Raw genomic sequence first — 20,519 nt, forward strand, 5'->3', positions numbered from 1 at the left:
GTTGTCCTCGGGCATTGGAGAATGTAGACATGAATAATACGCTAAAACCTGGGACTGTCCAGACCCTGGCGGCTGTTCGAAATTGGACAAATGCTTAAGCGAGATCGCCTAGTATAGTCTATCGGCCCAGTGGAGATTTGCCGCGGCAATATCAAGGCACCACAAAAGTACCTCTCGTACTATCTCGGCTCTGTTAGCCGAGGTGGGAGCTGGAAAGTATCATTAGGGATGAGATTAACACAGTCAAAGAGGATGAGCTTCATAGACCATAAAACACCTTCACTTGAAACTATTACAATACCACTATATACCCCAAAAAGCACTCCATGTTAAACTTTACTGTATTATCTAACTCACGTGGTGTAAATCCACACATTATTAACAGACATGCTCCTGCCAAAAGCCCGAATGCCAACCCAGCACTACACTTCACGTCCCAGACCACCATCTGGGGCGTGTTCAAGCCACCCACGTAGACAGAAATAGACTCTCCGCTTGTTCGAGCTATCAAGGGATGCTTCCGTCCCGCCTTGAAGTCCGCAACCTGAATAGCCGCGAGCCCATTTCAATTGTTGTCAGCGCGGCCGAGTAGGGCAACTCCGTTGCCGATGCTAGCATAGCACCCGTTGTAGCTATCCAGGCCGGTCTTAGCGTTGGACCCGCGGCCGATGAAGATGTCGATGCCGTAGTCGCGGTCGTGGTGGATGAAGGTGGTGGGACGTCGCTTGCGCCAGATGAGAGGCAGCCAAATGACACCTCGGGAACTTGAATGGTCTTTGCACTCTCGCTGTAGCCCCAAACGGTAGCGACGAGGTACGTCCGGTTGGCGGCCAAGTCGTAGGCGCGAGCATCGCCAGGGTGGTGGTATCCGGTACCAAGGCGCCAGCTGTACTGCTGCTGCTCTTTGCTCGTCTGTGCCGGGGCCAGGGTAGTATTTGCGAGGAACGCGGCGTCAAAGTCCATGACATCCTGGCGAGCGAAGCCAAACGAGTCCTGACAGCTCGGCGGTATGGGGTCGAAGCCAAGCGCCGAGCACATGGTGCCGTTGGCTGCTTTCCCCCAATCTTGGGTCAGGCTGGTCCTGAGATCGTCCTGACATGTGCGGGACAGAAATTCGCACTTGCTGCCACTGTCGACGGCCAGCTTCGCCTCAGGCTTGGTAGAGATGAAGACGTGGCGACAGATGTACCATGAGGGATCCATGGCCAGTGGCTGACCCCCGGAGCTCATGCTGTCGGGAATACCAAACGTCAAGGACGACAGGACCGTGGTTGAATTTTGCACGATAGACTCAGACAATGGCATCTCCTGGGAGATCTCCAGGTATGCCGTGTGTCCATCTTTGCGGGAGCCTGGGTACGGCTGTGTCCAGTCGAAGCCATCTACAGCTGTGGAGTAGATAGAGACAGGCGTCTTGAAAGCGGCAGTAACATTTTCATAGGGGACCACGAGAATGTTGCTGCTGTTTATGAATAATTCATTATAGTCTATATAGACTGGTGAATTGAGCGCGGCGGCAATTGTAGCAAGGACCATAATGACTCTGTAGAAGGGGGAATTGTCAGGCGAATAAATCAATCACCAGGAAAATAACAGAAGAGTAAACGGGATGTACTAGTGACAATAAAGACAAAGCTTTCCACGATGCGTATTCTGGAGAAGAAAAGGAAGGGTGGCAACTTGGTTCAGACTTTGAGACGCAATACCTTTCCTCTTTCCCTTTTACACAAGCTGCAGTCAAAATAAATTGGTTTCATTGTGGTATACAAAGACGATTGCATGCACCTATCCAGGAGGTCTCTATCTGAATTTAGCCCCGGAAATGTTCGGAAGTCCGTTGCTAACTAACACTAGTAAGGCTCTAGGGTGTGCCACGCGCCAGCCACAAGGTTACATGTAGAGACATGTTGATAACATTGCTCCCTAGACTAGTTTTATTGAGGGGTAAACGCTCCGGATACTCTAGGGCAATCAAGGGAAAGGAATATAATAACAATTGTATTCTTGATTCGCTAGAGTTACTTGCATGTGAGGGCCTTCGTATAGATTAGCAATCTGCGGCCAGACCAGACTTGAGGTTTGTCTCTCCTTAGTGTCATGCATCTCTCAGGGGCAAAGCGAGAACCCTTGACGAGGCTTGCAAGTAGTTTTAACGACCCAAAAGAAATGGGCTGAGGCTAGTAGAATGGCCCTATGGGTTGAGTCGATATCGCCGGCTTACACAATGAGCAACAGTAGTACATTATATGGACCACAAATCCGCCCAAGAACTCTGTATCTTCATCGCAAGCCCCCTCATTCCCTTCTAGCACTAGCTCAGAGAACAGGATGAGGCTCACTTTTGTCTTTCTTGCCTCTCTGCTCGACTTCGCCTTTGCTGTCACAGAGAGCTACAATGGCCAGTATGCTGACAACTGTCCCAGTCTGTGTGCTGATGCCGGTCCCAGTCCAGCCAACTGGACCAACATTCACCATCTTCGCAATCTCGAGAGCTGTGATCAAACTGTTCTCTTTGGCTTGAATATCCATAACTCTGTCGCCGATCCAAACACCATCCTCACTATCCGCGCCTGTGTGGCTAGCCAAGGCCAGACGTACGAGGCTGCCGCCTCCCCCGATGTGCCTCAGCAGCCAAGTCAACACAATCTCATCGTCGCTGAAAGCTGCGGCGCTAAGGCCGTGAAGACCACGTTCACTCCCCAGGCTGGCCCTTCAACGCTTACCAGGGCGTCCGGCGCTGCTCCGCAGTCTGCTCATGTAGCCGAGGCTACTCGTCAACTTGCCCAGTTCGTGGACAAGAGCGCCGAGTGCGGCGCCACCATCTTGTTTGCCAAACACAGGTCTGCTGTCGTGGGCTTATACTCCGGCGCACAGATCACTAAACATGCTGCGAGAGATTTCCTTGACTCTTTTCCGGAACGGCAAACTTCTGCTCTGCAGATCTGCCAGCCTGCCGGCGCGGCCATGACTGTTGGGGTGGTTTCTGCTGGCTTTGTTGATCTGGCAGCGGCTCAAGATGCTATCAAGGCCTGGAACAATGGTCTCTGCCTTGACGGGACCATTGCCACTACCTCCGTCAGCATGGATGTTCTCGTGTCTACTGTGGATACAAGCTTCAAGGTCATTACTAGTAATACTACTAAAGTCTCCTATGGCAATATAACAACCAGAGGAGAACCACGAGAGCTTCTCCCAAGGGGGGAGTGCAGAACAGAAGAGGTTCATGGAGGCGACAGCTGCGCCTCGTTGGCCAGCCGCTGTGGCATCTCTGGAGATGACCTGTCCAAGTACAACCCGCAAAAGGACCTGTGCTCGACCCTGAAACCCAAACAGCACGTTTGCTGCAACGCAGGCACCATGCCAGACTTTCGCCCTCAGCCCCAGCCCGATGGCACTTGCAACACATATAAAGTCAATGACAACGATGGATGCTCCGACGTGGCACAAGCGCACTACCTGGAACAGCAAGACCTTGAAGACTTCAACAAAAACACCTGGGGCTGGGCTGGCTGCGCGCACTTGCAGAGCGGCCAACTCATTTGCCTCAGCAAGGGAACACCTCCTATGCCCTCGCCGGTCCAGGGAGCCACCTGCGGCCCACAGGTACCGGGTACCGAGAAGCCTTCCAACGGAACAGCACTTGCCGATCTTAACCCATGTCCACTGAATGCATGTTGTGATGTCTGGGGATTTTGTGGAACAACAGTCGACTTCTGTACGAAGTCACCCGCAGATACTGGCGCTCCCGGGACCGCAAAACCAGGAACCAACGGTTGTATCTCCAACTGTGGAATGGATATTGTCAACAACGACAGAGCGCCTGACCAATTGAGAACTATCGGCTACTTCGAGGCATTTGACCAGCTGAGGGCGTGTCTGCGAATGAGTGCCAGCGAGATCCCGGCCGACAAGTACACGCATATCCACTTTGCATTTGGCACGGTCACGTCCAACTTCGATATAGATATCCCAGATGTCTATTACGAGTTCAGCAAATTCATGAAGACGAGCGGATTTAAAAAGATTCTGTCCTTCGGTGGGTGGGCATTTTCCACAGATGCAGGCACGTTCCAGCGCTTTCGGGATGCCACCAAGAAGGAGTATCGCGACACATTTGTGAATAACCTGGTCAACTTCATGAGCAGCCAAAACCTGGATGGCTTTGACTTTGATTGGGAGTATCCTGGTGCACCTGATATTCCGGACGTCCCGCCTGGAAGCCCTGAAGATGCAAACAATTACCTTGGTTTCCTGCAGCTGCTGCGAAGCAAGCTGCCCAGTGAGAAATCGATTTCCGTTGCTATCCCGTCTTCGTATTGGTACTTGAAGCAGTATCCGATCAAGGAGATGGCAAAATATGTGGATTACTTTATTTACATGACCTATGACTTGCACGGCCAATGGGGTAAGTAACGCGCGTCTGAGATACAACGGAATCGAACGATATGCTAATTATGAGCCTTTCTGGATGCAGACGTCGACAGCAAGTCGTCCATGCCTGGCTGCGAAGCTGGAAACTGTCTTCGATCACACGTCAATAAGACTGAGACGCACAATTCCATGGTCATGATCACCAAAGCCGGCGTGGAAGCTCGACAGGTCGTCATTGGCGTCACCAGCTATGCCAGAAGTTTTCGCATGACTGACGAGTCCTGCTCCGGTCCCTTGTGCACCTATGCTGGAGCGAAATATCAGTCTGCGGCCTATGCCGCGCCTTGTACCACAACTGCTGGCTACATTTCCAACGCTGAGCTTAACGATATCATCAACCACCCTGGAAACTACTCCATCGTCAAGTCGTACATTGACAAGGATTCCGACTCTAACATTCTTATGTACGGTAATCCCGGAGCAGTCGATTGGGCAGCCTACATGGACGGCGATCTCAAGGCCAACCGAGTCAATTGGATCAAGGGCCTCAACTTTGGCGGTTCCAGCGACTGGGCCATTGATCTCCAAAACTACTCCAACAATGAAAATGGCGATGACAGCGAGGATGAGGATGGAGCCGATGATGAATCCGGCGATGACACGCTCACCTGTCTGCCCGACCAGAACCCTGGCACCCTGGATGGTCTCGCCGATAAAGCCGACTCTCTAGACCCAGGTTGTGTTCATCTCTTTGCATGGACATTCTATATTCGCAGCTCCTCGACAGTTTATCTTTGTTCCAAACCAACTCAGAAGGCTACGACGACAAGTTCGGCTGGTACGAAAAGTGGACCAAGGAGCAAATCCAGCCGCGCATCGACGACTTCATGAAGTTCGGCGAGGGCAAAGGCCTCAAGTACTTTGACTGCTACTGGGCATATACCGGCGGCAAGGAAACCAAAGATTCCTGCTTCGGCATGCCACACATCTGGGACATAAGCGCGGGGTGGAGCATCCGCTACGACCTCGTCGACAAGAAGGGCTTCTTTGACGCGCTCGCAGCTGAGACTGGCATCGACGAGTCGTGGGTGACCTTTGGTGATATAACTTCAGATTGGATATGTGCGGATCCTGGCGATATACGGCCAGGCGCCGTCGGCGGCTTGCCCTGTCGAAAGCTCTTCCGCAAAAGGCTGAACTACCCTCAGAAGGGCTCCGATGACGATATCCACGTCGGCAATCCTAAGAAGCTCATCGAAGCCTCCATGGGCAATGTCACAGCTCTAAGAACCTCGCTCCTCTCCTCGTACCTCAGCGTGGGCCTGTCCTTCTACGACGACGGGCCAAACGATACCTCGGCCACTGACGCAGTAGTCGCCTACTCCATGCCCGTGCTGCAACTCGCGGAAGCCATCAGCAGCATGAAGGACATCAAAGAGATCGGCGAAAATGCCGAGAAACAAGCAAAGAAAGACCTCATCTTCAAGATCCTCACCATCGTCTTCATGGTCATCCCCTTTGTCGGCGAGGCCCTCGGCCCCTTGATCGGCAGCGCAGCATCAATCGCTCGCATTGCGCTTCTCATCGGCGAAGCAGGAAATGGGGCGTTGACGGTGGCGGAAATCATCGAAGATCCGACCTCTGCGCCGTTTGCGGTGCTGGGTTTGATTGCGGGTGTCGGCGCCGGGCCGGGCAAGTTGTCCAAGGCCGAGGCGCTGGCGGAGGCTTCCAAGGCGAGAGGTCTGTTAAAGGCTAGCGATTTGGCCAAGTTTCCACAGAGGTTTAGGGATAATGATGCTTTGGTGCAAAAGATCGTAAAAAGTTTGTGTGCGAGGAAGTAGGTGTGGCATGGTACAACGAGGCACTGGGCTTCGTAATTCAATCAGTTTTCACTCTTTTTCTTTTTTTTTTATAGACCAGTACAAGAGATTCCAACTAATAGGCTCTTACATACGTCAGCTCTTGCATATTATCTTCCCAGCAGCGGGGTCTCATGTTCCATAGTCAATATATGAAATCGTTCCCATTAAAAGTCAGGAATCTTGTGAGCATCAGCAAGCGATACCTCCACATCCTTCCAGCTCAGAGAAATCCTTCTCTTCTCCCTTATTCTCCTACATTCTAGGTTCACCTTTGAGAAGGACTAAGGCGTGCATGATGTCACGGTGCAAGACCCGGACATCGCCGCGGATATTGCGGAGCAAACCTGAACATGATATGCAGGTAACCCACACGAGCTGTAAATATCAGAAACCATTCTCATATTAACTTTCTTGTCAGTATGTGCTTATCAGCCTGGATAGAGAGAACGACTCGCATGTAAGCGACTTGTTTGGGATTGTTGTACAGGTGTTTACTCGTGCCGTTTCAACGCCTCGATTGATTGATCTTGTCTTTCCCTTCCCTTTTCCGGAATCCCATACGCCTCGTCTTTCTTTCTTCTGCTTACCTCGAAACAACAATGCCTCTGGTGAGAATTGATCTAATCAAAGGGGTACGGTCTCCCGATGAGTTAAGACAGCTGGCCGATGTTATCCAAGAAGTCATGCGGAAGCACTTCAATGCACCCTACCGGGATCGCTATCAAGTAAGTATTATATTAAATGTCCACGTTGCACCGATACCGTACTCTAAACATATTCTGTTCTGAAGATTGTCACCCAACACGAGCCCTATGAGCTGATCTGTGAGGATACGAATCTGGGAATGAAGAGGAGCAACAAGTTGGTTATCATACAAATCCTGCAGCAAGGCCGTGGTGCTGCGCAGAAGCAGGCTGTGTATCAAGCACTTCATGAGCAGTTATCTGAGAGATGTGGACTCTCTGGAGAAGATCTTATTATCAGCTGTGCCGAAAATACCAGGGCGGATTGGAGCTTTGGGAAAGGAGAAGCACAATTCTTAGCCGGGACATTATAGACAACAGTCAATGAATTCACCAAGCTTTGACATAGACCTTGTGTCTTTCTTGTATCACTGGACATAGAATCAGTAGAAGTCAGCGTCGCCGGACAGATCAACATCGCAGCTTCCAGTCGGACTATACCCTTTTTGGTGGGGGGAAACATACGGTGCACGTGCTTGTTGTCGGCCTAAATCAGGCAGAAACACTGGAGCATCGGAGACAAGAGGGATTGATTATTGCCATAGCATAGTATCCTATTGCGCAGGCCTCGGGGAAGCTTGTCCCGACGACTAAGCCATTTCATCTATGATGAACGTACCCCGCATTTGATCGACGCACGCCGTCTTCTCCAGACTTTCACTCCATTCTGACTTTGGGGAAGGCAGTGGGCCCGTCGACTTCTCTCCGGTGGAGGCGAGCCCTGGCAAAGATTGTACGGAAACCCCTGAAGTTCAGGATCTATTCTACTATCGGGATGTTCTGCCGAGGGTATCAGAGTATGTAGGGTAGTAAGTAACCATCCAGTAGATATAAATTGGCAAACCTCCCGAAGGGCGGCATATTCAGTGTTGTCATCTTATACTCCAGGTAAAGCTACGACAGAGCTCACTTGTCCTAATGGCTCTTCTTTACCTTGCTGCTGGCCTCCTCGCCGTTGCTGCTCCGACGTCAGCGTGGACTATTGATGTGCCGGCGTCGGCACCGACAAATGCAAGCGCTCAGCTGATTGATGCACCAGTGGGCCTTTCGTTAGTATCACACAAACATTCCGGGAGAGTACCGTGCTGATTTCTCAGTCTGGAGTTTTTCACATTTCCGGCTTACATGAACGATGTCGATGCAACCAAAACCTGCCTTCAGAACCTCAAGGAACTGACCGGGACCTGGCCACCACTGCGAATTGGCGGCACCACACAGTGCGCTTCTTCATCTTTAAAACTATATGATTCGTTCTAATCCCTTTTTAGAGATCGTGCGACGTATGATGCGTCTTCCAGCAGCGCGGTCACCTATACAGTATCCGATCCAGCAGATGCACCGTCATCACTTACATTTGGCCCGCCATTCATGTCCCTGGCTGCCAGCTACGGCGGCCAGGTTATTGTGGGTCTTAATCGCCGTCTGAACAATCAGTCCAATACGATTGCCGCAGCGGCTCTGGCCAAAGATACAATCAACAATCTCTATGCCATAGAGCTTGGAAATGAACCAAATTGTAAGTTTTACCTGTGCATAATTGTGCTCGGGAGCCTGCTAATATGAAGCCCATTCAGTCTTTTCCGACAGCGACCCCATTGCAGACGGCGCGTCATGGGACGCTGCAGCCGACTACAAATCCCAGGTAGCTTGGCAGGATGCAGTTTGCCAGAATCTGTCCGCATCAGGTCTCATTTCCGCGGGTGTCTACTTTGGCACCTCGCCGATGAGTATCACCGGCTTATCCTCTGTTGAGGGTGAAGCCAACGACCTTGTCAAGGACTACTGCTCGCACAATTATCCCCAGTCGCCAAGCACTGCCGATTTGGCCGGTCTAATGAGCCACAGTGGTATTGCATCGCAAATCCAACCCTTTGCCTCCGAAGCTGCAGCTGCAGCTGCAAAAGGCAAAGCTCACATTTTTGGAGAAACTAACTCTGGTAATTATATTCCACCGCACATCTGAGATTGTCACTGACGGTTCTCTCCAGCGACTCAGGGGGGCGGGGGGATTAGCCCAACATACGGTGCTGGTCTTTGGATCCTAGACTACGTGATGCAAACTCTTCTTTTAGGCACACAGGTATGTACTTGGAACCACTCGACTCGGTATCACTGAAAGTAACCACTTGCACTCCGGCTTTGTAGGCTCTTTACTTCCACCAGGGCACCATAGGTAACTGTAAGTGACGAGATTCGCCCACTTACTGGAAGCATGCTGACTCGAAAGGCCCATACTGCTGGTGGGGTCGCTACAATATGGGCGCACCCTATTATGGCGCCTATTTTGCGACGATGGCTCTGGCCAATGCAGACCAGATCGCTCCTCTAGACGACCAGACAACCCCGTACGCCGCATACGCAATCTACCAAGACGGCGCTCCGTCTAGGATACTTTTGTACAATTCAGATTACTATACCAATGGCACACGCCCGTCGCAGTCCTTCACGCTGAACGGACTAACCTCCTCTAGCGTCACCGCAAAGCGGCTAACCGCACCCTATTCTACGTCTCGAGTTGATCAGGGCCAGGTTCCTACTGTTGCAGGCCAGACATTTGCAAACGGAACCTGCGTGATCCAGGGTGATGAAGTCATAGAAACAAGTACCGTGTCTTCCGGTTCAGCCACATTTACAGTCGGCGCCTCAGAGGCTTTACTTATCTATCTCTAAGAAGCAGTGTCTATAGGTCTGTGCCTTTACGGCATAACATGGTAGCTAGAAGCAATGACAAATCAGGATGTAGCCAACTACTACTTGTCCTGTTGATCTTAAATAATTTATCCGAGGCAGCTGCCCAAATCAATGGCGGGTATCCTTTCACTTTGATGGTAACTTGCGCTAGTTTCACCCCGCATTGATAGAGCATGGTCTTACGGTGTCGATCACCCAATGTGAGTACACACTCGGGGTGCGATATCCCGAAGTCAAAAGCGCTGGCGCAATTTAACTCTCCACCTCCACCGGAGCTTGGAGTCCTTCCGTACCCTAAATTAGCAGTCATAAGCCGAGCCTGCCCTGTCAATAGCCGATCGTGTGTCAAAGCTTGACATAGGTTAATGGGGCTCTCCCGCCTGGGGTATCTCTGGGGTCTCCGCATGGGTCCACTATGAACACTAATGTACTCTTGGGTCCATATACAAAAGGAACTTGGCCGAAAGGATACCCTCTGACCTACACTTAAATGTCTAGAAGATCAAGGTCCCGAGTCATATTATCGATAGATCATCATGGCCACCCACCACGCCTCACACGATAACTTGCGAGCCGTCACCGCAGATGAGCCAAGCATTAGCAAACATGAGGCGCCCGAACAGCCAACCGCTGAAGAGAATGAGCACTGTACGATAACCAAGGGTGATGCGCCATTGATGCGGTCAAAGGAAGATGACCTTTCTGTCTGGCAGACGGTGAGGCGGTATAAAGTCATCTCAGTCGTTGCGATGGCTGCGGCGTTCAGTGCCGCGCTAGATGGTTACCGTATGGCTCTGTCATCCTGACCTACTATTCAAAGCTTTATGGAAGTCAGACTAATATGATACATACCCGGTGTTAGAGATCAACCTCAACGGTGGGCTCGTTTCCAATGAGGGATTCATCCGACAGATGGCGAGCCCTGGAACAACAATCATCGAAGGCCAGTATGTCTCCGCTTGGAGTGGCATTCAGTCTTCTGGTCAGGCGGTTGGCCAAATTGTACGGATACCCACGCCCAGACTCATGGAAAGCTTGCTAAATCCTCTTCCCTGCTTCTATACAGCTGCTTCAGTACGCTACGGAAGCATTCGGCCGCAAAGTGGCATTTTACATCATATGGGTCGTCTTCGTAGTGGTACGCCGTGACTCCACCTTCCCCTATTTGATCAAACTTCTACTCCCCGGCGTACTCACCAAAGTGCTAATGTAACTCGTTTTCCTCAGAGTATATTCATTGAGTCATTCGCTACCCGATGGGATCACTGGCTCGTGGCGAAACTCTTCTCAGGCATGGGGGTCGGCATGCTGCAATCAACATTGCCTATTTATTTGTCGGAGATAGCTCCGACTCAGTTAAGGGGATTTTTCATTAATGCGTACAGCTTGTAAGTTACCTCCCTGTCCATTTGAATTACGGATAATTCTAACCAGAGCATCGCTCAGTTGGTTTGTGGTGGGGCAAATATTCGCCTCAGTAGCTCTCAACCGACTTCATGCTATAAGTCCCTTGGACTTCCGAACGCCCATCTATACACAGGTAAATACCAGTCTCTTTGAGCGAGTCGCAGTTAATATACTGAAAAGTCCTCCTAGTGGGCTATGGTCGGAGCAACGATTATTATCTTCGTTATCATGCCCGAAACCCCGTGGTGGCTCGTTAGTAAAGGAAAGCTTGATAGGGCCGCGAAGATCCTTAAGACCTATAATGGCCGCGTTGAGGGTTACGATGTGTCTGAACAAATTGTCTGTCCAAATACCGCTCTTAGTGCGCGCTTGTTACTAACGATAGTGCGGATTGCAGGAGATCATGAGCGCCACAGTCGCCGAGGAGCGCCGGATTGCTGAGCGAGACTCGCAGGAAGGGACGTGGGCTGTTTTCCAGGGCCGCAATTTCATCCGGTTCGTGATTGCTGGATGGCCAAAGATCACCCAGCAGTTTGTCGGGCTGGCGGTGTTTAACTCTAACGCTACCTATTTCTGTAAGCTCGCTGCGCTCCAAATGAGCAGTCTCTGCTTTCTGTTGCTCACCTCTCCTTGCAGTTCAATATGCGGGTAATAAAGACCCTTTCTTGGTCACCGTCATCCTGTCCTGCGTTCAACTCCTCTCCATGATCATCACGGCCATGCTCACCGACCAAGTTGGCCGTCGACCACTGACTGTCTATCCCTATGCGGTAACGACTCTATCGGTGTTATGCCTTGGAATAATCGGCTGCTTTGATTACACTCAGAAGTCTACAAGCTCACTTCTAGTAAGTCATTCAAATCTATGATCCTCACCAAGATCCTTAACCAACCAACACCGCACCACAGGTCTTCTTCGCCTGTCTCGCTACATTCACGACCACCGGTGCCTCGTCAATCGGTTACGCCTACGCTGCAGAAATCCCACAGCAACGCCTGCGCGCTCAAACGGCAGGCTGGTCTCTTGCGGCGTCCAATTTAGTCGCGCTTATGTTCAGCTTCTGCACACCCCTGATGATCAACGGACCTCTCACAAAATGGGGAGTCAAAACAGGATTCTTGTGCGTACTCAGTTTCCACTCCACTGGATAAATGAAAAGATCAGCCACTGACAGAAGCTTCACTAAACAGCTTCGCAGGAACTGGTACGGTAGCTGTTATCATCGCGTGGTTTATCCTCCCGGAGGTCACGCGTCGGACACCTGCCGAGATCGATGAAATGTAAGTGGAAGCGCGTTCCAACAGTATTCTGTATGCCTCCATCCTCGAGTTGTGCTAACTCCTTGGTCCCTTTTCCATAGGTTTGAGAAGAAGGTCAATCTTCGCAAGTTCAAGCACTATGTTACTGACGTTCAGACCAACGCTTTCGAACAACACGAGCTGGAGACACACACACGTACAACATAGAGCCAGATATGGTCAAAAAAATGCATTTGATCAAGTACCTATGGTGAAACCCGTGGTTGACTATTGTATGACGCCCGATTGCTACAAGAATTCTTGAAATAGTATATTGATCTGCATCCATGGATGGATTCTCCTTCTCATCCCTGGAATGCAAGGGAATCATTGGCGGATACCTCTTCAGCCTGACTGCCTGAGCGCCCTCATAAAAGCGGCGGCAGCTAGTACCTATTTCAGTTTGGCTGGAGGTACGCCGCTAGGGCTTAGGGCTTAGGGTGGGGGCTTTCTCTGACTCCGTATTAGTAATATATCCTGGTTCATAGATTTCATCATTTCTTCGCTTGGCAATCTCAAATATAGACTACGGTATATGATAAAATTGCATAGAAAATACCAAAAATAGTTTTATCGCAATGTTGATTTTACACATTTTTTCTAGAATTTTGTGGGCTGGTTTGAGTAAGTAATCTTAGATGTATGCGTACATCTTTACATAGTCCGGAAGTGCTACTGAGCCAATATATGTTTTGTGTCTACTTTACCTGCTCAAATACAACCGGAGCAAAAACTCATTATCAAAGCCTGGAATAACGTACAAAATTCACATACATGTATAGAAGCTACCGCAGCATCCCTAGACAAATTTAGAAGAGTTTTTAAACATGAATTTGAGATACGCAGGGCTATTTTGCAGGAATCACGTGGAGAGCGATCTTTGTTTACTGTTCGCAAGGCACGACGCGACTTCCTTCTTGGCAGCTCACTCTGAACGAACCCATCCAGATGGAAGCCAGAGCTGAATCAATATTTCGCGCGTCGAATCATAGCGATCGATTTTCTCTGGAGTATACATTGCTTCATATTGAACCTCTGGCTGTTCGTCGTGGATGCCAAATGCTCCAAGTCCCTGATGCATATGTCTCCCACTGACGTGGAAATGGTCTTGAGTAGTGGATTCGTGTCCCGCCATATTCTGCGCCTTCATCGTTCGGAGATACTGTGGACAATGCCTGCCAATGTGTATTAGCGGTGATACTAGCTAGACAGAATCGAGGCACTATGTTCATCTCGCCGACACTTACTCCGTTTCCTAATGTCGGACAATCCGAGTGGACCAGCTATAGGACCACAGAGCAAAATCATAAGGCGCCCATATTGTATAAATCAATAGGATTGGGTCGCGACAATGTGCTGTTTACACTGTCTAGTAGTCTCTGAGCTGCGATCAGAGCCATATCTGACTTTTTCCCCAGGCACTGCAGGGCCTTTATACAGTGCTCACAACGCTGACACGCCAGCATGAAAGACTCTTGCTGCATTTGGTAGTCACTTTGCGATATGTCGATCTCTCTGGTTAGAATAGTACCCGCCTTTCTGAACGAGTGGATAAGTACAGCAGCCCATGGCTCCGTCAAGGATGCAGCCTGATTGACAGAATCGTGAAAGTTGCGGAGCTTCGGATGCGACGAGTCCTGCAGATCGTAAGAGTATTGGGCGAGATCTCCAACAGCGAACGCACTTTCGCGTCTCAAGCGCGAGATGACACCCGTCGTGGACCGATACGTGGCTTGAGAATCTAGACCAAGTCGCGCTTGGTCAATGTCCTCAAGGGTATCTGCGAGCAACATCGCCGCAAGATACCAATGCCCGGCCAGCACTAAATACCACGATTGTATGCGAGACGGGAGCTCTGTATGATGAGAGAGGCAATCCAGCATAAATTGCTCGTATGTGGAGTTCCAGTACTCGTAGACCAAGAGAGCGTTGTGGATCGCTTCCTCGATCGCCTCAGCCTCACCTAACCGACATACAAGCGTATTGATGTGAGTTATGCGACGGAATAGAAGGACCTTTACCGGCGCTGCGTCAGATAAGACTTCCGCTGCTTCTTCGTAAGAACAGGGCCAGCGGGCCTGGTTGATGTTGTGGAGCATGTTACGTTTGCGAAGAAAAAGATCGCCCCATACACTTTCTTTGCTCTTGCAAATAGAAGAGGAGCCAATGTCCCATCCATCCAAGTCAACGGCATCCGGAAACGAAAATATGGGCGACCGGGTGCGTATAATCTGACTGTCCTCATCGGAAATCACAGGGGGCCGTTGATATATGACCGATGTCAATGTATCAAACATAATGCCCAGCCAGAATAGAAGATCGAAAGTGTGTTGAGCTTCAGAGTTCTTCAGCATCACATCAACCTGACCTGACTGATGGGTGCTTTGTCCTGTATTGTATTCCTCGCATGGGCTCCCTTTGCAGCCATGCTCGAGGGCCCTGTTGGGACCTTGCCGCCGAAGCTTGATCAACGTCGAACGAAAAGTTAACATTTGCCGGAGCGCCATTTCGAGGTATATCGGCGCAGGATCATGGTCTATGAGTCCGCCGAGCTCCATCCCTTCTTCAAAGTGTAGGGGAGGCTGAGTTAGTGAAATCAACATATGCGCAAAGGCCACGCGGAAAGATGGGATTGCTCTCGATTGCTCTAGCGCATGACGTGCTTGATTCCAGAAACCCTCACGCATGCCTCTTCGTTGGTGAAGCGCGGTGGCTGGGATTCGAATATATTTGTCTAGTGAACGTTCCTCTAGCCACTGAGAAGCGAATGCCATGATGGCAGCATGAAGTACCTGCGTTGCTGTCCGATTCTCCACGCTCGTCAGACGTCGACCTGGGATGGATGAATATGCCCGATCTAAGAGGCAAACCCGTCTGTAAATTCTATGTGTGGTGTAAGGGCCTGTCTTCGGTCCTGCTGCGTCAACGCATCCCGGATTACTGTAGGGACAATTACGCTCCGTCAGCCAACAGCTCAATGCGTTTTCCATACTGTCGTTATATATGTGGAATAAGTTGTGTGTCATCGTGGAGTTCGCATAATTGTGTGATAATTGGTTAGAGCCTACACACAGTGTAGTGTTCGTTGGCAGGGACGCAGCATAAACTTCGGTTGGTGGAACATCATACAGCGAGAGCTCAGAATTGACACCACAGCTCCGAAATGGTTGGGTGCCAGGTGTGCCATTTGATTGCGACGAAGCGATTGAATTGCTCACCATGTCGAGCAACGCAGTTTGATCGGTAATATGCCAATCTTGGCAGGCTCCGGGAGAGGTCCACTGGGCAGTCATTGGTGGTATATGGTCGACGTCGACGTGGCTATTGCTATTGACGATCATATCGTCGCTCACAGGCGAGACGAAAGCTGTGCCATTCAGGTTCGCCCAAGTCAACCAGTCCGCATTTAGTCCCTCGTCTTGTGGCAACGGCAAAAACGGATCCCAAACGGACATTGAGCGTCCACAGTTCTCGGCATTTTGCTGGGGGTCTTCTGCAGGATTACGCCCAATGGAGGCTTGTTGAGAGGATCGAGCGGAATGGTCGTTCGCCTGCCGGGAACGAGCGATGGCAACATTTCTGGCTCTCTTGCTATGACCATGCCGCGATGCTATATGACTGTGACTCAAGAGCCAGTCGAATGTGCATTTTTTCTTGTATTTCCTGCAATTGGAGCAAGAGTGATTATATGCTTGTTGAGAACCAATCTCCGCAATTCCCTCAAGCTCGTCAGCTAGGAGGGCATCGCATGCTCTCTTGCCTTTACGGCATTGATCACAGCTCCGATGCTGACGGCGACGATAAGACATTATTCGCAGCAATATGGTGTGAACGACAGCAAGGTAGCGCTGTTCCCGTGAGAACGGGGAAGGCGAACATGGATCCGACTGAGAGATACTAAAGCATGGATTCAGCTGGGAAAAAGCGGGGGTTTGCGGGGTATAACTTGGGCCAAGCTTAAGGGTACAATTAAGAGTTCGTGATCTGCTCGCGCTTGAGGTTATTTTCGGCCTGTTGAATCCTACTGGCTACGGCTTCATCATTACGGACGGGACTCTCTACAGTTCAGACACAGACAAATTATTTGGTCATGTGTTGTTACTCCCAAGGTTACAAAAGGCTATTGCTAGTGAAACACAACGCGACGTCTCCCAATGGCCACCCACTTCAGCGTTTGACAATATCAAATCCAACAAAGTCGGGAAGAGCTGCTCGGATCTCCTTGGAATAGGCGTACTCCCCCCCGGCATAGTTGACCTGCTCAAAGACCTTTCCGGGCATGCTGCCACCCATGTAGGTGGACTTGGTCGTAGGGAAGAGCGACCTGTCTGAAAGTGCATTGACCTTGACCTTCCACTCTTTGGCAGCTTTTGCGGTCGGATTGATGTACTTAATACCTTGCCGCTCCATCTGCTTGATGGCATCTGCAATCCACCGCCCCTGGATTTCCACGGTGGTAGGGCCATTGCTCAGCAAGGTTGGGCCATGTGGCCCGTAAATATGGAACATATTGGGATAACCACTGACCGTCATGCCAAGATGGGTGAAGGCACCGGATTTCCATTCCTCTTTGAGACTCTTGCCATCGATGCTGTGAAGTCCCATACTGGTCATGCCCCCAGTGGTGATGTCAAATCCAGTGGCGATACACACAATGTCAAATTCATATTCGGTTCCATCTTGCAGCTTGATGCCGTTTTCAGTGAAGTCGGCAATACCGTTGTCTTTGATATTAACCACGTCAACGTTGGGCCGGTTGAACTGCTCGAAGTAGTCATCTTCCAAACAAGGGCGCTTCACTCCCCACGGGTGTGGTGGCTCCGAAGGCGCTAGGAGCTCTTGGTCCTTGGGGTCATTAATGCGCTCACACACCTTTTTCCTCCAGAAATCATAGACGACACGATTCGCTTTGGCGTCAAACAGATAGTCCTTGTAATTACCAACCCAGTACCGAAATCCACCCTCACTCCACAGCTTTTCGAAAAACTGCTCCCGCTCCTCTTCACTGTCTTCAAACAAACCGCGCTCAGAAAATGTGTACAGGAACCCCGCAAAGCATTTCTCGCGATACCTAAAAAGTTGCGGATAGAACGCCTTGGTGTCCTCTTGTTCCTTCACTGTGAGAGGTCGTTTACGCATGGGCACTGCCAGATTTGGCGTGCGCTGGAAGACCTTGAGCTCCCCGGCCTCAGGTCCCCAGGCCTGGGTGACTTGCACGCCAGAGGCTCCAGTGCCAATGATCGCACAGCGCTTCCCACGAACGTCAATCTTCTCATCAGGCCAAAATGACGAGTGATGGACGATACCCTTGAACTTCTCAATGCCGGGCCACTCCGGGATGTAGCGCTTAGCCGCAAAACCGGCAGCGACGATAAAGTATTTGGCGCGTGCAGTCCTTCCATCTGCAGTCCGGATGTGCCAGCGCCCTTCGACCGTATGAAAATGGGCGCCGACGACTACGCTGTTGAATGCACAGTCCTTCTTGATATCGAGGACTTTGTCCACATGGTCAAAGTACTTGCGCAGATCCTCATAGTTGGGATAATTGGTCGACCACGTCCAATCCTTCCAGGTTTCCGGGATGGACAGCTGATACTCGGGTACTTCCGAGTCCACACCCGCGCCGGGATAGCAGTTCCATCTCCATGTGCCACCAATGTCATTTCCTGCCTCATAGATGACGGCCTTGAGCCCGAGCTTTCGCATCTCGTACAGGGAGTAGATACCGCCAAAACCCGCACCCACAATCAGGACGTCAACGTCGAGATCATCGGCGTAATTCCCATTTGTGGTGTCGCGCGTGGCATTCTCAGCGAGTTCTCTTCTTACGTGCATGGCTTCGGCGTTGTACCTTTTGGTATTCTGTTAGATGGAAGAACGACAAAGGAGATATCGCCAAGGTTCAAAGAAGATGATAGAAAGATCAAAGAGCTCAGAGGGGTATTCGTATTTCTCTGCACAGACGATGTTTCGAGATTGGATACACTTGGTCCAAGAGAATAGATACCTTAAATACTGTCAGCAGCCAGGATTAAGCACCTGTCAGTGATGATAACCGACGGAGCCGTGTATGCGTAGCTCCAGCTAATGATGCATCAGTCCAATTCTGGCAGGCAATCCTTCCCCTCTCGCCAGGGTATTCCTGTAGACCAATAAATCGGGGCCAAGAGTTGGAAGGCCTAGAATGTGTGTGCAAAGATACCGGATCCGCGTGGAACTACGAAGGCATCGGGGGTGATTGTCCGTGCATGCGGATCCGCATCGGTATCTTGTGACGCGGAATATGTCCGACTGTGATGCAGCTCTGATGCAGCTTGAAGGCTAACTTGAGCATATCATGGATGCCTTTTATTACTCACCCCCGCCGCAGGATGCAATGCGGATCCGATGCTGCATAACCGCGTCCCCGCAACTTAACTCAATCTGTCTTTACTTGCTTGACACATGTGCGGAGCTTACTGGGCGACCCAATGTCAAGTACTAGCATGAAGCACCTGATCACGAAGGATATATTAAGGCAAACCTCAATCCGGAAAAGCTGGTCAAGATTGCTTCGTATAAGCGCGCTTGCTCCTGATACGAGGAACTTCATAATCCCCCACAACTGCGAAAATGACTCAACTGACCCCCGACATGACCGGCTCTTTAGAAGCTCGGCTTGCTGAGGCCTGTGCGGACCAAGAAAAAGGTATCCCTGGAGCAGTGGTGGTCGTCGTGGGTAAGGACGGTCGGGAATACTTTGCCCATGCCAGCGGAAAACGAGGATATGGCTCTCCTGACCCGATGACACTCGACAATATCTTCTGGATTGCCTCATGCACCAAGTTGGTTACGGGAATTGCCTGTATGCAGCTTGTGGAACAAGGCCTTCTCTCCTTGGACGATTGTACCCAGGTCGAAACGATTTGCCCCGAGCTGAAGCAGGTGCGGGTCTTACAAGAGGATGGAAGCCTGGTCGAGAAGAAGCAGGGGATTACGTTGCGAATGCTTCTAACCCACACCGGTGAGAGTTTCCATCAGACCATGAACAGTCACTCGAGGTACATATGTTAACCATACAATATTGTGCAGCTGGCTTCGGGTACTCAATCTTCAGTGAGAAATTACGAGACTATAGCAAGCCGGTAGGGTATGACGAATTTTCGGGAAGTTTTTATGATATGCTACAACCGCTGGTGAACCAGCCAGGAGAGAGATGGGAATATGGGGTAAGGTAGACAAGCCATGGTTCGATGCAGAGTTAACAAGCAGCTTTAGGTAAACATTGATTGGGCGGGCCTTCTTGTGGAGCGCGTCACAGGCCTGTCATTGAATGAGTACTTCTGTCGTAATATCTTTGAGCCGTTGAACTTGCATAACATTTCCATGTTCCCGAATGCATCCATGAAGTCAAGGCTGGCTCATATGAATGCCCGGGCACCAGATGGACAGTTATCGCCACGCGATCACCTTCTGCGACGACCATTGATCGTGGAGGATGCGAGGGATATAGACCGTTGTTTCAACAGCGGCGGGGCAGGCTGCTTTGCTCAGCCTCAGGAGTATTGCCAAATTCTCGCGACACTGTTGAACGATGGCATATCGCCCACGACCAACAAACAGATCCTACGCAAGGAGACGGTTGACCTCATGTTCGAAAACCAAATTCCCCAGTTCCCCAACTTTGCATCCCAGGGCATTCCACCCGCCAAAGCAGACCTCACGAACCGCATCGCTCATCTGTATCCATCCGACACTCCTCAAGGCTGGGGACTAACCTGTATGCTTACTGGAGGGAACACTGGTCGTTCGGAGCAGACTGGCCATTGGGCTGGACTTCCTAATCTTTGGTGGTGGTGTGACAGGACCAAGGGGGTTGCAGGAATGGTATGTACACAGATCCTGCCGTTCGCAGATGCACAAGTGCTGGGGCTGTGGAGCGACATGGAGTCGTTGGTGTACCAAGGTCTTGACTTGTAGCTAAGCTTGTCTTTTTTAGTGCGGAAGCCAGCAACGGTCTATTATTAGCTCAGTTCCGTCTGTGTATGGATTAGGGAAATGAAATTGCTATATTCCCAGTGACGAGGACAACGTGAATCTCTTGCTCTCTCTATATACACATTGCTTCCCATGGCTGAATCGGAGATCGGGATTGCGAAACCCGACG

At 50.6% G+C, this 20,519-nt stretch overlaps 8 protein-coding genes across 8 annotated transcripts; 5 read left to right on the forward strand and 3 right to left on the reverse strand.

Moving 5' to 3' along the window:
• Window positions 1-507: 507 nt before the first annotated feature.
• BDV37DRAFT_282437 (uncharacterized protein) lies at window positions 508-1,536 on the reverse strand (the record flags this gene model as incomplete). Its single annotated transcript, XM_032087051.1, has 1 exon — window positions 508-1,536. The coding sequence occupies one exon, from the start codon at window positions 1,534-1,536 to the stop codon at window positions 508-510; it is 1,029 nt and encodes a 342-aa protein (XP_031942224.1).
• A 581-nt stretch (window positions 1,537-2,117) lies between these two features.
• BDV37DRAFT_293585 (putative class V chitinase) lies at window positions 2,118-6,248 on the forward strand. The gene is made up of 3 exons (XM_032089450.1): window positions 2,118-4,405; window positions 4,475-5,112; window positions 5,148-6,248. The coding sequence occupies exons 1-3, from the start codon at window positions 2,329-2,331 to the stop codon at window positions 6,210-6,212; spliced, it is 3,780 nt and encodes a 1,259-aa protein (XP_031942225.1). The 5' UTR covers window positions 2,118-2,328; the 3' UTR covers window positions 6,213-6,248.
• Window positions 6,249-6,832: 584 nt separating this feature from the next.
• Window positions 6,833-7,290, forward strand: BDV37DRAFT_282439 (tautomerase family protein; the record flags this gene model as incomplete). Its single annotated transcript, XM_032087052.1, has 2 exons — window positions 6,833-6,958; window positions 7,024-7,290. The coding sequence occupies 2 exons, from the start codon at window positions 6,833-6,835 to the stop codon at window positions 7,288-7,290; spliced, it is 393 nt and encodes a 130-aa protein (XP_031942226.1).
• A 604-nt stretch (window positions 7,291-7,894) lies between these two features.
• On the forward strand, window positions 7,895-9,646 carry BDV37DRAFT_282440 (glycosyl hydrolase family 79 C-terminal domain-containing protein; the record flags this gene model as incomplete). The annotated part of the gene is made up of 7 exons (XM_032087053.1): window positions 7,895-8,025; window positions 8,074-8,193; window positions 8,245-8,492; window positions 8,551-8,913; window positions 8,965-9,056; window positions 9,122-9,155; window positions 9,204-9,646. 7 exons carry the CDS (start codon window positions 7,895-7,897, stop codon window positions 9,644-9,646), a joined length of 1,431 nt encoding a protein of 476 aa, XP_031942227.1.
• Window positions 9,647-10,203: 557 nt separating this feature from the next.
• On the forward strand, window positions 10,204-12,608 carry BDV37DRAFT_293589 (general substrate transporter; the record flags this gene model as incomplete). Its single annotated transcript, XM_032089451.1, has 11 exons — window positions 10,204-10,453; window positions 10,530-10,669; window positions 10,734-10,805; window positions 10,895-11,055; window positions 11,114-11,207; window positions 11,264-11,413; window positions 11,472-11,649; window positions 11,711-11,922; window positions 11,984-12,195; window positions 12,266-12,355; window positions 12,436-12,608. The coding sequence occupies 11 exons, from the start codon at window positions 10,204-10,206 to the stop codon at window positions 12,539-12,541; spliced, it is 1,665 nt and encodes a 554-aa protein (XP_031942228.1). The 3' UTR covers window positions 12,542-12,608.
• Window positions 12,609-13,353: 745 nt separating this feature from the next.
• BDV37DRAFT_293591 (Zn(II)2Cys6 transcription factor domain-containing protein) lies at window positions 13,354-16,182 on the reverse strand (the record flags this gene model as incomplete). The annotated part of the gene is made up of 1 exon (XM_032089452.1): window positions 13,354-16,182. One exon carries the CDS (start codon window positions 16,180-16,182, stop codon window positions 13,678-13,680), a length of 2,505 nt encoding a protein of 834 aa, XP_031942229.1. The 3' UTR covers window positions 13,354-13,677.
• A 259-nt stretch (window positions 16,183-16,441) lies between these two features.
• BDV37DRAFT_246547 (flavin-containing monooxygenase) lies at window positions 16,442-18,832 on the reverse strand. The gene has a single exon (XM_032081774.1). The coding sequence runs from the start codon at window positions 18,206-18,208 to the stop codon at window positions 16,541-16,543; it is 1,668 nt and encodes a 555-aa protein (XP_031942230.1). The 5' UTR covers window positions 18,209-18,832; the 3' UTR covers window positions 16,442-16,540.
• A 153-nt stretch (window positions 18,833-18,985) lies between these two features.
• On the forward strand, window positions 18,986-20,332 carry BDV37DRAFT_282444 (serine hydrolase domain-containing protein; the record flags this gene model as incomplete). Its single annotated transcript, XM_032087054.1, has 3 exons — window positions 18,986-19,376; window positions 19,445-19,581; window positions 19,631-20,332. 3 exons carry the CDS (start codon window positions 18,986-18,988, stop codon window positions 20,330-20,332), a joined length of 1,230 nt encoding a protein of 409 aa, XP_031942231.1.
• Between the last annotated feature and the right edge of the window lie 187 nt (window positions 20,333-20,519).

This window comes from Aspergillus pseudonomiae (assembly GCF_009193645.1).
Source record: "Aspergillus pseudonomiae strain CBS 119388 unplaced genomic scaffold BDV37scaffold_27, whole genome shotgun sequence".
NCBI lineage: Eukaryota > Fungi > Ascomycota > Eurotiomycetes > Eurotiales > Aspergillaceae > Aspergillus > Aspergillus pseudonomiae.